Raw genomic sequence first — 13,192 nt, 5'->3', positions numbered from 1 at the left:
CCATGTAAACACGCCCGGAGAGGCGGGAGGAGATGCCTTATCTAGGTTCACCCCCTGAGTCAGAGGCAGAGGAAGGAGGACGCAGGAGCCTGACTCATTCACTCACTCAATCGCCACCAGGCAACGCTCCCCCAGCCTCCCCAGGTTGCCTTCGCCCCTCCTCATCCTCCCGTGCGAGGCCTCTGCCCAGCTCCTTTCCTGGGAACGAGGAGGCTGGTGCGGTCCGAGGGATGCTCCTGCCGGAGCTGGCCCCCAGTGCGTGGCAGTGGATGGGATCAGTTTGTAAAAACCCAAAATCTCGCTGACGGAGAGCAAAGCGCGCGCTGGTGGGTCTCGGCCGCCGTGCCGAGCAGACAGCCGGAGAGGCGGAGGGGAAAGAGCAAGCAAGCCCGTCAGTTCCTTCTGATGTCTTTGCTAAAAATCCTGGCTACAAAGAGATCTAATTGCAAATGAACTAATTAAGTAAACCTCTGACGAAGCGTGAAAACAATTTGTTTGACCCTGACGCTAGCAGAGGGCTCTTCGACAGCGGAGTTAATCAGTCAGCGCCGGAGCCCACAAGCGGTGTCAGCGGGCTGCCGCGCCGCCATCTGCTTCCTCCCCTCCTCTCGCCCCCCAGGAGGGGAGCTGCGAGCTCCCCTCGCCTGCTGCCTGCTCCTGCCCGCTCCTGCCCGCTGCACCGGGTCTCTTCTCCTCTAGCAGCAACCTCTGGTGTTTTCTCCTTTTGCATAGGGCCCCCCGGCCCTGGGCAGACAGCCTTTGGGGTGTCCGGACCCATTTCCAGGGTCTCCCCCTCTGCTAGCCCCATGCTGTCCTGGCCCGAGAGCACGGGCTCTCCCCTCCTCCAGGAAAACCTCCCCCAAAAAGGGGAGCACTTACTTGACAAATTGTCCCAAGTCCTCACAGAGGGTTTCGCAGCCGGGCCACTTGCACTCTCCGTGGCCGTAGAGCGGGTGGGAGCTGGGGGTCTCTTCGTGGGAAGAGCTGCAGAAGACGGAAAGGGACTGTCAGGCGGGGCAGCCGTGATGTTCCAGCGTTCCCATGCACGGGGCCAGCCCTCAGGGACCCACCGGAGACCCCGCAGCAATGGCTCCCTGCCCTCCACGGGCACATGGGTGCAGCGAAACAGTGACAAGGCCTTGTTTATGGGGTCGGCAGAAACCCCCCAGCCCTCCCAACCCTATTGCCAGCCCCATGGGTAACAGATCCCGACCCCTTCCACCTCTCCGGGGGTAAAAACACGAAGTGCCAGGACCCGACCCAGCTCTACCTGTCCCTTCTCGGCGTGTGCATGGTGCTCTGTCCGTTGGGCAGAGGGTGATGGGAAATGGGAGGCGAGACCTTGGCGGCCGAAAACGAGGTAGAGTTGGAGGTGTTGGTGGTGAGGTCAAGACCTTCTTGCTTAATGCTGTCCTCGACGGGCTGGGCGGCCGTGACCTCCTTCCAGAGCTGCTGGAGGTCCGAGGGGCACACAGCTACGGCGCGGGGAGAAAGCGCCCGCCGTCAGCGGGGAGAAGGAGCAGCACCCACTGCACCCATGCACCAGGCTGGCTCAGGACCCCACAGGCTCCCTCCCTTTCCAGCCGGCACAGCTCGGCTCCCCAAATCTCAGGCACGGACCGTGCACCGGGAAATCATCACCCAAAGCTGGGCACAGCCCTCTGTGCCGGCAGCCGGGGAGGAGAGGCTGCACGGCCCCATTGGGAAGCCCTAAAACAAGCCACCCACAGCACCCACGGAGCCCCGCAGATCTGCCCCCGGTGGGGAGGAGACCCCGGCTCCCTGCACCCGGGCACCCCCCTGCAAGAGGAAGCTGGGGGTCCAATCCTGCCGACAACCCAGCTCCAACTCTCCTAGGCTACTCCAGCCATTAATGCAATCAGACCCCAAACTTTAGACGGGCGCATTAGAAAAAGCAACGCCCCTGCCCCCTCCCCAGCCCTCCCTCACCCAGAGCAGGGAGAAGCTGCAGCCGTGGGGGCCCCCCCAACAGGCTCCCCACCCCGGGCAGGGGTCCTTACCTTGGGGCAGGGTCTGCAGGGGCACGGTGCCCTGCCCCGGGGGGAGGCTCACCAGCCCCTGGCGCTGCAGGTTTAACAGGTGCTGCTGCTGGAGCTGCTGCATCTGCAGGAGCTGCTGCTGGAAGGCCAGCTGCTTGTTCCCTAACGGCTGCCGGGAGACAAAAGGGAGAAATCAAAGCACGTTATTTCCAGCCTTGCAGCAGAAACCTCGCAGGGGAGGCAGGGTGGCAGCGAGGGATGCCCGCGGCGGCGGTACCGCGGCCGTGCATGCCTCCATCCTGCTGCTGGGCCACCGTGCCCGCTCAGCTTGCGGCTGAGCCGGACAGAGGCTTTGATCTATCAGAAGAGGAGGGGAAGAAAAGGAAAGGGGAAGGGAAAAATAAAGCACAGAAAAGAGAGGGAGCGAGCAGAGCTGGGGGCTTGCTCAGAGCAGAGACCCAGCTCTGCCTGCAAGATGGGCGAACCCGTAAACCCGAGCCGTGGGGTCCCACGCGGGGAGGCTCAGCCATGGGGCGAGCTCCCGTGGGCACCGAGCATCACCAGAGGAAAGGGGCTCCCAGCACCTAAAAGGCATCCTAAGGCTGCCCAGATGCCTAACACCATCCTTTAAGCAGGGAAACGGTCCCTATTTGCCAAAAATGACCATTGCAAGCCCCTTCGTGGTGGGGCAGAAAACAACCATCCGCAGGGGAGCAGGCGCCCAGCGCTCCCGGCCCCCAGGCACCAGCACCGGTGCCCCCACCCCGGCCACGAGCATCCCCCAGGTAGGCGACTCTCCCACCCGTCCCCAGTAGCCGGCCGTGCTCTGACCGGCATAGCCGGCCCTAAACTAGTTAGGCAGGACGGGTCCCTGGGGAGGCACCAAGAAATCCATGAGAATTAACTGAAGGGGAGAGAATTCAATTAGGGATGGGGACAGGCAGCTGCTAATCCCAGCCAGCCACGAGAGGGGAGCTGCCCCGGGCCTGCCCGGCCTCATTAGCGGGGCAGGCGTCTCCGTAACCCCTTGAACCCCTCTGTTTGCACAGACGTTGTTTGCAGGTTGCGAGGAGCCGGGCTGGCAGGCAGCGTGAGCCGGCTGTGCCGCACCGACAGCCCCAGCAGCAGCCCGGCCCCTGCACCGCAGCTCCGTTATCCTCAGCAAGAAAAGTGCCGGGGCCCCTCTCGGCAGAGCAAGCCCCCGCCCCGGCAGAGCACACCGGCCGAGCCACGCTAAGGCGCTTCCCCCGATCTCGCCGCATTTTTGAGTGGGGGCACTTTGCAGCCGCACCGCTGGGCCCAAAAAGAAGTATTTTCACGTCCGTGTTCTTACTGATGAGCGCAAGAGCTTTGCAATAGGAAATGTCCTTTTTTTTTATCTTCTGGCTGGGTCTGAGCATCGCGGGGATTCAGGCCCCCGGTGCACCGGGGATCCCAGGGACCTGGCACAGCCCCACCTCGCTCTCTCGGTGATCCCCGAGGCTGCATCTCGCTCTCTGCTCCCCGGGGAACAGCGGACAGACTCTCCGTGGCAAACCCAGTTCACGGCTTAGTTTGGAATCCGCACATGCTGCCGTACCCGAAGCAGCATCCGGGGCCCTGGGTGTCCCCTGCAGATGCTGCTGATGCTCGGCCGCGGCTTTGCGAAAAGGAGGGTGAGGACAGGCTCCAGGCACTGCGCTGCAAAGTCCCTGCGGTCTGCAACGTAAGGCACAACTGCGAGTCCTGAACAGGGCTCAGAGAGAGTTTAAATCTGCTTTCTCAGCCTCAGAAGGACGTGCGGACTCCTCCCTGTCCTGTCCACCTCTTGGCCGTGGCAGAATTGTCCCCCCAGAATCAGGTCCAGATCCTCTCTGGCTTTGCCTCAGTCCTGCACCTCTGATGCTTGAGGAAAAAGGCACAAATCAAAGCGGTTTCTGCTCAGTGAAGAGAAATCCCCGCGCTTGCCCTCGCTCCTGAGCAAGGAGCTGAGCCAGGAGGGCTTCAGGCCACGGGACCGGAGGAGACCATAGACTGTAGGACCACATGGAGGGGAAAAGGCAGGACCAGGCTGCATGTCCAAGGGCCTTAACCAAGGCAGTGCTGTCCCCCACGGTGTCCCCGTCCCCTGCGAGGGGAAGCTTTGCCACCGCGTGGGATGGACACACGTGTCCTCGCCTTGGTTAGAAACAGCAGCTGGGACAGGATGGGACTGGATGGGATGGGATGGGATGGGCTGGGCTGGGCTGGGCTGGGCTTCTCCTCCTCTTCCCAGCTCTGCTGCCGCCCTCCCCGGGGGCCCCGGGGCAAGCCCGGGCTCCGTGCGAACACAGCCTCATTCACGGCACTTCCAGGCTGCGGAGCAGGAGGAAATTGGGAGCGGATGAAGTCATGAGGATCCCCGGGGCACGTTGCCTGCGCCTCGTAGCCTGGCTGGGCTCTCCCGACCCGGCCTCCCCGGAGCTGCGGCCGGCGGAGTCGGACCCCCCCCGGGGACCGGGCAGCCCCGACCCACGTGTGGTTCTGGCAGGGCTGATGCTGTCCGCGTTGAACCTCCACCTTCACATGCTTCAAACCCATGTGCGCATCCTTCCAGCTTCACCAGACCACAAACACAGGGACCAGTCCCGGGAATACGAGTCCTGGTTCCCAGCGGATGCACAAATGCCCGGGCTAAGCCAAAACAAGGACCACTTCTCTCTGGGTTGCCAGTCCCTAGAGAGCAACCGCTGTGCGGCAGAGCCAACAAACTGCACGGGCTCAAAACCTCTGAGTGCGACGGGTGAAGAGGTGCACCCACATGTGGACCCACCCCGTGGCACCCGCCAGCCCAGGGGCTCCGAGTCAAGAGTTTGCCCTGGAGAAGGCAGGGCGGCGAGAGCCTGAATTATCAAAAACCTCCCTCCCCGGCCATCGTCCCACGAGCTTCGCTCGGCTCCTCTCCCCTCGGCAAGCCCCAGTCTGCCAAACACCGGCCGAGTCCCTCCCAGAGGGGACACCCCCGTGCCCGCCGGAGGAGCTGGGTCTGTATTAGGTCCGTACCCCCCCATCCCGGTCCTGTCTGCGGTCCCAGCGCGGGTGCTCGGGGTCCGGAGCTTCGCCTGCGCTCGGCGTACATTAGACGCAGATGACTGGGTGCAGCTACCGGGGTAAGAGCCGCCGTCACTTTGATTTATGAGCACATCAGGAGGAGTTTTGGCGTGACACGCGGGACTGACAGGAGCAGTTCATTAAGCTGACACTGAGGTTAGGCAGCAGGCAGCCCCCCCGCGCCACCCCCCCTCCCCTGCCCCGCCAGACTCGGGAGAGGGACAGCCCCCACCATTGGCTTTGGGGGCACACGGAGACCCGCTGGCCTCACCCCTGCGGAATATTGGGGTCTCCGCACCCGGGCGCTGCTTGTGGCAGCTGGGCTTGGAAAGGCAAAGGGCGGGGAAAGACCGGGACGGCAGACACCGGCATCGCTGCTGCTTGGCACGAGGGCGAGGGGCTGCCTGGAGCCGTCCCAGCCCTGCGCCACAGCTCCTCGCTACCCCCACAGCTCCTCGCTGCCCCCCCCGTGCCCAGGATGCTGCTGCGGGCTGGGGGTTTGCCCTTACACCCTAACGCAGGAAAAACCTCCAGGATGGGCTGGGCTGTGCTGCAGCTCAGCCCCATCCCGGTGGGATGCATGGATCAGCCGCCTTGCTCATCCCCTTCCTCGCGACCCCCCACTGCGGCGCAGCTCCTCGCAGACCACAGACACAAAGCACCCCCCGCATCCTCTGGGACAGGATGCTGCTGACAGGCGCTTCCAACACGTTTCCATCCTCCGCGCTCCCTCTTTTCCTGCTCTCCCCTTCCCCGCGCCCGCGGGGGACCTCCAGCCGCGCCGCTCCTCCTGGGGAGATCTGAGCCGCTCCTCCGTGAGGGATGCTGCTACCTGCTCCCGGCACCTTCCCCAGCACGGTGGCGGTGGCAGCACAAAGCCGTTCCCACCTGCTGATCCCCCCCGCGCTGGCAGACAAGCCACTGACTTACAATTACACCAAGGCGAGTCCTTGAAATCAAGCAGAGGGAAAGCAGAAGGCGCTGGGTTTACAAACCTTGCAGCGGGGCCGTAATTAAATATCGCCGTGGATTTCCATGAAGGAGCCGACGCCGGCCAAGAGCGGCTCTGCGGCGGCATCCCAGACACGCCAACTATTCCCCACGCCGTCGGGGGAAGCAACGGCATCGCCATTCCCGGCAGGCACACGCCGCTGCCGAATGCAGGCTTTATTAATAGCAGCTGCCCAAATTCACGGGGTGAAGCCGACCCCACAAAGCCCGGCTGGGGGTTTCGAGGAGGGGAAAAACTATGACACCCACTCGCAGGGACCCCCTTGCTGTTTTCCCTGCCCATGGGGTGGTGATGCTGCCGGGAGCTGGACACACACCCCTTTAGCAGCATCTGATGCCCCTTCCCCCCCGCCGGCCACTCGGACTTCCTTAGTGGATAAATTTCTCATCTCCTCTGTACCATTTAATTAAAAGTTAACATGTGCTTTTTAAACCAGGAGCCCGCTAAGCAAGGCCTTTGTTAGAGCTTAATTATATCCCTGTTCGTTGCTGCAATATAACATTGCCACAGCCAAGAGGAAAGTCCTTGAGGAAGCTCAGATTTATGCCTCCCCCGTTCCTGGAGCACAAGCAGCTACTCCAGCTCCTGGAGATGGCTCTGATAAAGCTTGACCCTGCGCACGCTGCGTAAATACGCCAACATCCCGCAATGAAAGCCCGGGTCAAAGTCTATTGAGGGCTCAAGTGGGTGCTGGCCCGACCCCGAGCCGCTCCAGCCGCCCTATTCCCCCAGTGCCGGCGCGTGCTTTGCCATTGAGCCCCCGCTGCAGCCACCCCAGTGCGCGCTCTGGGCTTAAACGCTTTCTTCCTCAAAAGAAAGCTGAATTTTTAAGTGCTGAGAATGGATAAGTGTAAATCAGGGTGTTGGATTTCAGGAGGGGTGATTGCAATGACCAGCCCCAGCACCCCATTCCCCTGCCTGCTACTGATACTCGGCCGGGAACAGGGACCGAGCGGCTCAGCTCCACGTCCCTCTGCACCAGGAGCCTAAGGAAGGATGCCCGATAGAGAGGGCAGTGATGCCGGACATACAGCAGCACACGCGACGCAAAATACCCCCCAACGCGGAACCACGCGCGCCAATCTGGGAAGAGAGAGAGGGGCAAAACCACATAAGGAAAAGGAAGGGAGCGGTGCTGTCTGCCCGCTGCCCGTCGGGGTCGACCCCCAGCCTCCCTGTGACCGGCACATCCCCAAAACCGAGCTTTGCCGATACAGCCGCAACACCTCAGAGTGCGTTACTATGGGAAAGGACCGTACGACCTGTTGGGTAAAGGGAATTATACAAAATTGATGCAATCGCACCCGCATAAACACTTCTCCACCATGCAACCACCTCCACAGCTGCCGACCCGGTCACGGGGGGCTGACAGCATCCCCCCGCCTGAGCGTCTCCCATCGGAAAAGCCCTTTGCTGGCATCGCTGCTATTTCACACAGCGCTTGGGTTTTGCAGAACCGCCTTTCCTGGCAGGAACAGCCCTGGTTTGGGTTCCCTCCTGACCAGCCCTGCCTGCCTATTCGCCAGGGTGCTGCTGTGCCAGCTCAGGCGGGGGCTGCCCGACCCGAGAGCAGGGCCAGCGCGTCGGGCAAGGGCTGAGCTGAGCCTCTTCGGCCCCCCACCGTAAGGGGGATTTGGGGAGCACTCGCTCTGTCCCGGGGGGTGGCCACCTGCCCCTCCTGCTGGGGAGGGTCCCGCTGAGCTGCCTGCCCACACCCGCCCCATAGTTTCTAGATGCGCCAAGGACGCGGTGCTGAGAACGACGCAGCTCGGTGCACGTGCCAGATCGCAGATAGGGAGGAGGAGGAGGAACTCCCAGCACCCAGACCAGCCACCCCAGCACCCCCCAGGAACAGGATGCTCCCGTGTCCCGTCCCTGCTGGCTCCCAGCCGGCTGCCCTGGGTGCTGGGATTCACGCACACCTTGTTTTGTGCTGGTCCCCCTTTTATTTGCTGCCAGATCTGATGGCCCAGAACCCATCTGCGTGAGCTCACCTCTTTGGGTTGCTGCTTTCCGGCTTGCTGCTGTGTCAATAGCTGCAGGTGAAGCTGCTCCTGTTGCTTCTTGTAGTATTCCTGCAACTGGGAGGGAGGGAGGCAGGGACGGGAGGGGAGAGAGCAGCCCGGATTAGCACAGAAACACCCTGCTCGCGTCTCCCTGCCTGGCATTACCCCATGCCCAGCACCGGGCTTTGCCACAGCCATGCCAGCTCCTGGCACCACGCCATCAGGGCAGGCTCCTGGCTGCAGGTTAAGAGGAAAAGCACCCGCCGAAGGAGTCACAGCTGCAGAAGAAACCTTGGACACACGCTCCTAAGGGCTCTGGATCCCCACAGCAAGTAAAATCCCCCACCACCAATGCCAAACCTGCTGGTTTTTTAAAGCTGACCGGTTGCTCTGGCTTTCTGCCACTGGCCAGTCCGGGAGCCTCTGCCCTGCCGGGCCCCAGGAAAGAGGGTCGCAACCCCCCGGCTCAGTAATTCCTGTGCATCCCGGGGATTTTTGTCCTGGGGGGCTGTTCAATGGGGGGATATGAAACACCAGGAGGTGGGCGACCCCCTTGAGAGAAGGGGGCCCAGGCGCTCTGGCATGTAACCCAGTGTTTCAGCAGCGGAGAAACCCCATTTTTTGGCATGGTGGGACCCCAAAACACCCTTGGCAAGCATTGCAAGAGCTGGGGGGGCTCCTGGCTGGGAAGGGGCTGGGAGCAGCCACGGCCCCGGGTCTGGCCGGTGTAACCCCACGAGTGCCAGGGGCTCAGACCTGCATCCCCCTTCACCGGCACCACGGGAAACTGCAGGCAACCCGGCTCCTCGCAGCACCCCAGTCAAAACAGAGGGTTTTACTGGGCCAGTAAAAGAGAGAAAAACACCCTAGCCCCGCGATGAGCCACCGAAGAGGGTCCCAGTCTGCAGAAGGCAGCACCGGGACCTGCTGGCATTGACGCCAGCTCTCGCCCCGGCCCCTAAATAAACTGTTGGTGATGGATTTGCTGCGCGCAGGAGGGGCCGGAGGCACGGGGAGGTCAGCGAGACCCGGCGGCCCCCTCCCACCCGGCCCGTACCCCCACGCAGGGGCGACGGCGGCGGCTCAGGAATGCCCCTTTGGATGCCGGGAAGCCTTTATCAGCTCGGGGCTGACAGCGCTGACAGCAGCAACTTTGCTTTTTCTGTCGGCGAACAGGTTTGGAAAGCCTGGGTGTTTACCCGAAAGCCAATCAAAGCCAGGTCTCTGCAACATGGTCGAGCGCGGCTGCGGGAACATTGGGTCAGGGGTGAGAGGTGTGATGTTTGGTTTTCTTCTGGTGGAGAATGCGAGCTATTCCGGCCTGGGTTGTTTAATTTGCAGTCAAACGTGTTTCTTTATCCGGCTCCAAAGAGGCTCGGAGAAGGACCCACCCAGGGTAGTGTTTACCCTTTGTTCTTTCCCTGGGGCCAACCTTGAATCCTTATCAGCCTGTTTGGAGTAAACAGGTACTGGAGGCAGGAGGAAGGGTGTGGAGGATGCTTGTGGGATTTCTCCTTCTCTCCCTCCCGCCGGCGGCGAGAGGTGTTTACCCAAGCAGACCTGTTTTGTTTCGGAGTTGAGGTTTGTTTTTTTTTCTTCTCCTCCTTTTTCTTCCCTCCCCGTTCATTTTACTTTTGACGGAGCGCTCCGGAAAAGCCGAGCGGGGCCGTGAGAAACAAACCCACGCGCTCAGGTCTGGAGCCGGACCCAGGCACCTGCCCCAAAGCCCAGGCAGCGGCTACGGGGGCTCTGCTTGGGGTCTGCTGAGCCAAGAGCATCCACCCTGACCCCGGCTCTCCCCAAGAGCTGGGCAGCCCCAAACCAGCCCTCGTGCAGGAGCCTTCTGGGCTTTGAGACCCTAACTCAGGGCAGCAGCATCCAGCTTTGCCAGCACCATTAGCACCTGCAGCTCTTTCCATCCCTTGGTGCCGGACATACTGGGAATCCCCAAGGAAGTACAGGGGGAACGCAGAAGCCCAAGGAGAAGAAGACCCATCTGCCTGCCCCCAACAAGCTCCAGCATTCACGAGCACCACTAGGAAGTCGCTTGGCCGGATCCTGCCGACGCACAGGCAGCCCAGGACCAGCGTTACCTGTTGCAGCATTATCGCCTGCTGCTGCTGCAGGAGGGCCTGGAGCTGGGGCGGCGAGAGGATCTGCTGCATTTGCTGCGGCGTGATCATCTGCGGGGACATCATGGCCACGGACACGGGGACCTGCGGAGAGGAAGGACACGTCACCACTCCCAATTCCAACCCTGGAAAACCCTCCCCAAATGCCAAAAGCCTGCGAGTGCCTCCCACCCCCCAGGTTCTCCTGGGGCATCCTCCACGCTCCCCATCCCTGCGTCACCTTCGGGTGAAGCCCTTGGCCACCAGTCTGTCCTGGCATGCCAAGGCCACTGCTGGGGACATGGCGATGGCAGGGAGATGCCCCGCAGTGCAACTGGCACCGGCGTGAAGCTTCCTAAACAAGGAGCTCCCCCCACCCTGAAGGCAGGATGCTCTCTGCCCGCAGGGTCTTCTTTAAATGCAATTTAGCTGGGGGAATTAGGCATCGAGAGGCACATGGGCAGGCAGCTCCAAACCACAGCTCCCTCCCCTCCTGCGAGCATGGGAAAGGTGCCGGGCACCGCTCCTTCCCTCGGGGTCCCGGAGGATGCAGGGAAGAGGAAAACACCACGGGAAGCGGGGAAGATACCGATCACCCAAATAACTTTGCAAAGCAGAGCATGGAGGAAGAGGTTACCAGGTTTTTCATAGACACATCAAAGCTTTACCTCCAGTTGACACCAGTAACTCACATAATTACCATGCCAAGTGAAGGGAGGGCTAAGAAAACCTGCCAACCCCTGCCTTTGGTTATCATAACACGGGTCCACACCCCCACGGCAAAGCGCTGGAGAAGGTGTCGGTGATGGATCCCAGCCCTGCCGGTCCTGCTCAGGTGCAGGAACGCCGCCTTCCCTACCACGGCCATCAAGAGCTGCCTTGTCCCAGCCCTCCGCTGATCCCACCAGCCCAAAGCCCTTCCCAAGGCTCTGGGCAGGGTTATGGCTCTGCTCTAATTTAACAACCCTTTCCGGATGCTCCCTTTTCCTAGGAGAGCAGATGACCGCTGCCGGTCGGGAGCAGGAGCCGGTGAGCCACCAGCAGCCTCCTGCCTGCCCCTGCCCCGCAGCCTCGGGCTCCTCGAGGGGACCCCAGGAGGGGGCAGCTCCTCGGCACGTGGGACACGGCAGAGCCCGAGCCAGGCTCCCCGTGCAAGCCAAGGACCCAGTTTTGATCCACAGCAGATGACTCCTCATCCCCTCACTCCAGTGCCTCGGGACCTCAGAGACCAAGGGACAGAGAAACAAAACAACCGGCTTCAGATCACCCACCAAAGTCCAAATTAGAGCCTGGTACCTGCCAGTCCCTCCTGCCCAGGACCCCAGCGATGCCCAGGCTCCTGGTCTGGACCTGCTGCCCACCCTGGGGGCTGCCTCCCCCCTCCAGCCACCTCGACAGGGCACGGAGCGGGGATGGAACCCCAGGGGTGGCCCCGTGCCGTCCCTCCCGTCCGTGGCAGGCGTCCGGCCGGGCTGGAGCACGCTGACCTTCAAGGCAGATTGCAAAGGCTTATCTGTTTACTCAGGCATTTTGCTGGAGGGAGGCGTCGCAAGCGGGCCGAGTTTCATTTGTCGCCGGTCATCCCCCCCCCTCAGCTGCCTTCGTGTCAGTTATTGATTAATTGCTGCGTGTTCACACCCAAGGGCTGCGGCTGGGGCGCCTTCGACTGCACCGGCTTGGCTGGCGGTGGAGGGCTCAGGAGGATGCAGGAGCATCCCCAGCAAAGAGCTGTGCAGCCCCGCGAGGGCTCCGGCACCCACGATGCCTGACGGAGAGCCAGGAGAACCCCAAGCACCCCCCGCGGCACCAGCACCGGTGAAGAGCTGCCGTTTCGGCGGTCAGGTGCTCGCAGACAGCTGTGCAAAGCCCTCGGCGAACATCTGGGAAGGAGGGAAGCTCACGAGGACGGCAAGACGAGAGCGAGCGGGGTGCGCGCCCGCTCGCTGAGAGCTAAGCATCCTGCTAATTTCCCTTTGCCAATTCATCAGCTGGCAACGTGCTCGGAATGAGAGCCCCTAATTAATTGCTCATCCGCATCCCCCATCCGGGCGGCCTCCCCGCCCCCACCGCCGCCGTGCGGCCTCTCGTACACGTTTGCTGGCATTTTCAAATCGGAGGCATCCTAATTACCGGAGAGTTATAACACCTTCCATTTCTCGCCCAGCGGACTGACACCCTGTCAAGAGCAAAGAGAATTGCCAGAGGTTTTGACAACACTAATTGCCCCTATAATCTAAAAACACAAAGGAGAGGCGATTAGTCGAGAGGGCCCCAGCTCTCGATCCGACACGAGGTTTTCACAATGTTACAAGAAAACAAAAGCGACGCTTTTTAGAGTTTGATGGCTGCTAACAAAAGCAGAATTATATTTTCATACAACCTTTGTCTGTATTAAATGGCTTTTTCTTCCGCGCTCGGATGCGGAGCTGACACGGGGAAATGGCGGCAGCTTCGCGAGGGGGTGAGGTGTGAACGGGGCGAACCGGTGCCGGTTCTTGCGAGGGGCGTCCGGGCTTCGCCGCCTCCCCGAGCCCCGACGGATGCCGAAGCCGCACGAAGAATTTCCCTCCAGCGTGGAAAAAGTCTCCCTCCTGGCTAAGGTTTCCAGAGAGAGCAGGAACTTTCTTTAGTAAAAGGGGAAATTCCCATATACAGTAAGTTTTGCTCCCGCTGCGGCCATTCATCACGCGTGCCGGGTGCCGGGGAGGCTGCAGCGCTGCTGCCGGCGGCTGGCTCGACCCCGGCGCGGGGCAGCAAACCACGGTGCTGCGGTTCTGCACCCCGGGCTCCGGTGACAGCCCCAGCTGCCTCAGCTGGGGACGGTGACAGCGGCTGCCCTGGCAAAACGAGATGGGGACGGAAACACCTCTGCCCCCGGCCCGGCCGAGAGCCCCGCGGGGGCACCCGCCGGCAGCTGATCTGCGAACGGGGAGGGGGACAGCACGGCGCGGCCCCCCGGGACGCCAAGGAGCGCGGTTCAGCCCCTTCACCGGC

General features: G+C 61.9%; 1 protein-coding gene across 1 annotated transcript in view; it reads right to left on the bottom strand.

The window, feature by feature from the left end:
* The window catches only part of FOXP4 (forkhead box P4), a 41,398-nt gene that overhangs the window by 12,684 nt on the left and 15,522 nt on the right, over window positions 1–13,192 (bottom strand). Inside the window, exons 3-7 of the mRNA XM_075173951.1 lie at window positions 10,181–10,303; window positions 8,076–8,162; window positions 2,022–2,169; window positions 1,271–1,475; window positions 880–984 (exon numbers count right to left, since the gene is read on the bottom strand). Coding sequence (XP_075030052.1) covers window positions 880–984; window positions 1,271–1,475; window positions 2,022–2,169; window positions 8,076–8,162; window positions 10,181–10,303 — 668 coding nt within the window. The remainder of the gene's footprint in view (window positions 1–879; window positions 985–1,270; window positions 1,476–2,021; window positions 2,170–8,075; window positions 8,163–10,180; window positions 10,304–13,192) is intronic.

Source organism: Calonectris borealis, chromosome 26 (assembly GCF_964195595.1).
Source record: "Calonectris borealis chromosome 26, bCalBor7.hap1.2, whole genome shotgun sequence".
Taxonomy (NCBI): Eukaryota; Metazoa; Chordata; class Aves; order Procellariiformes; family Procellariidae; genus Calonectris; species Calonectris borealis.
The sequence above is the reverse complement of the archived record's forward strand: the minus strand, read 5'-3'. Positions and strand labels throughout refer to the sequence as shown.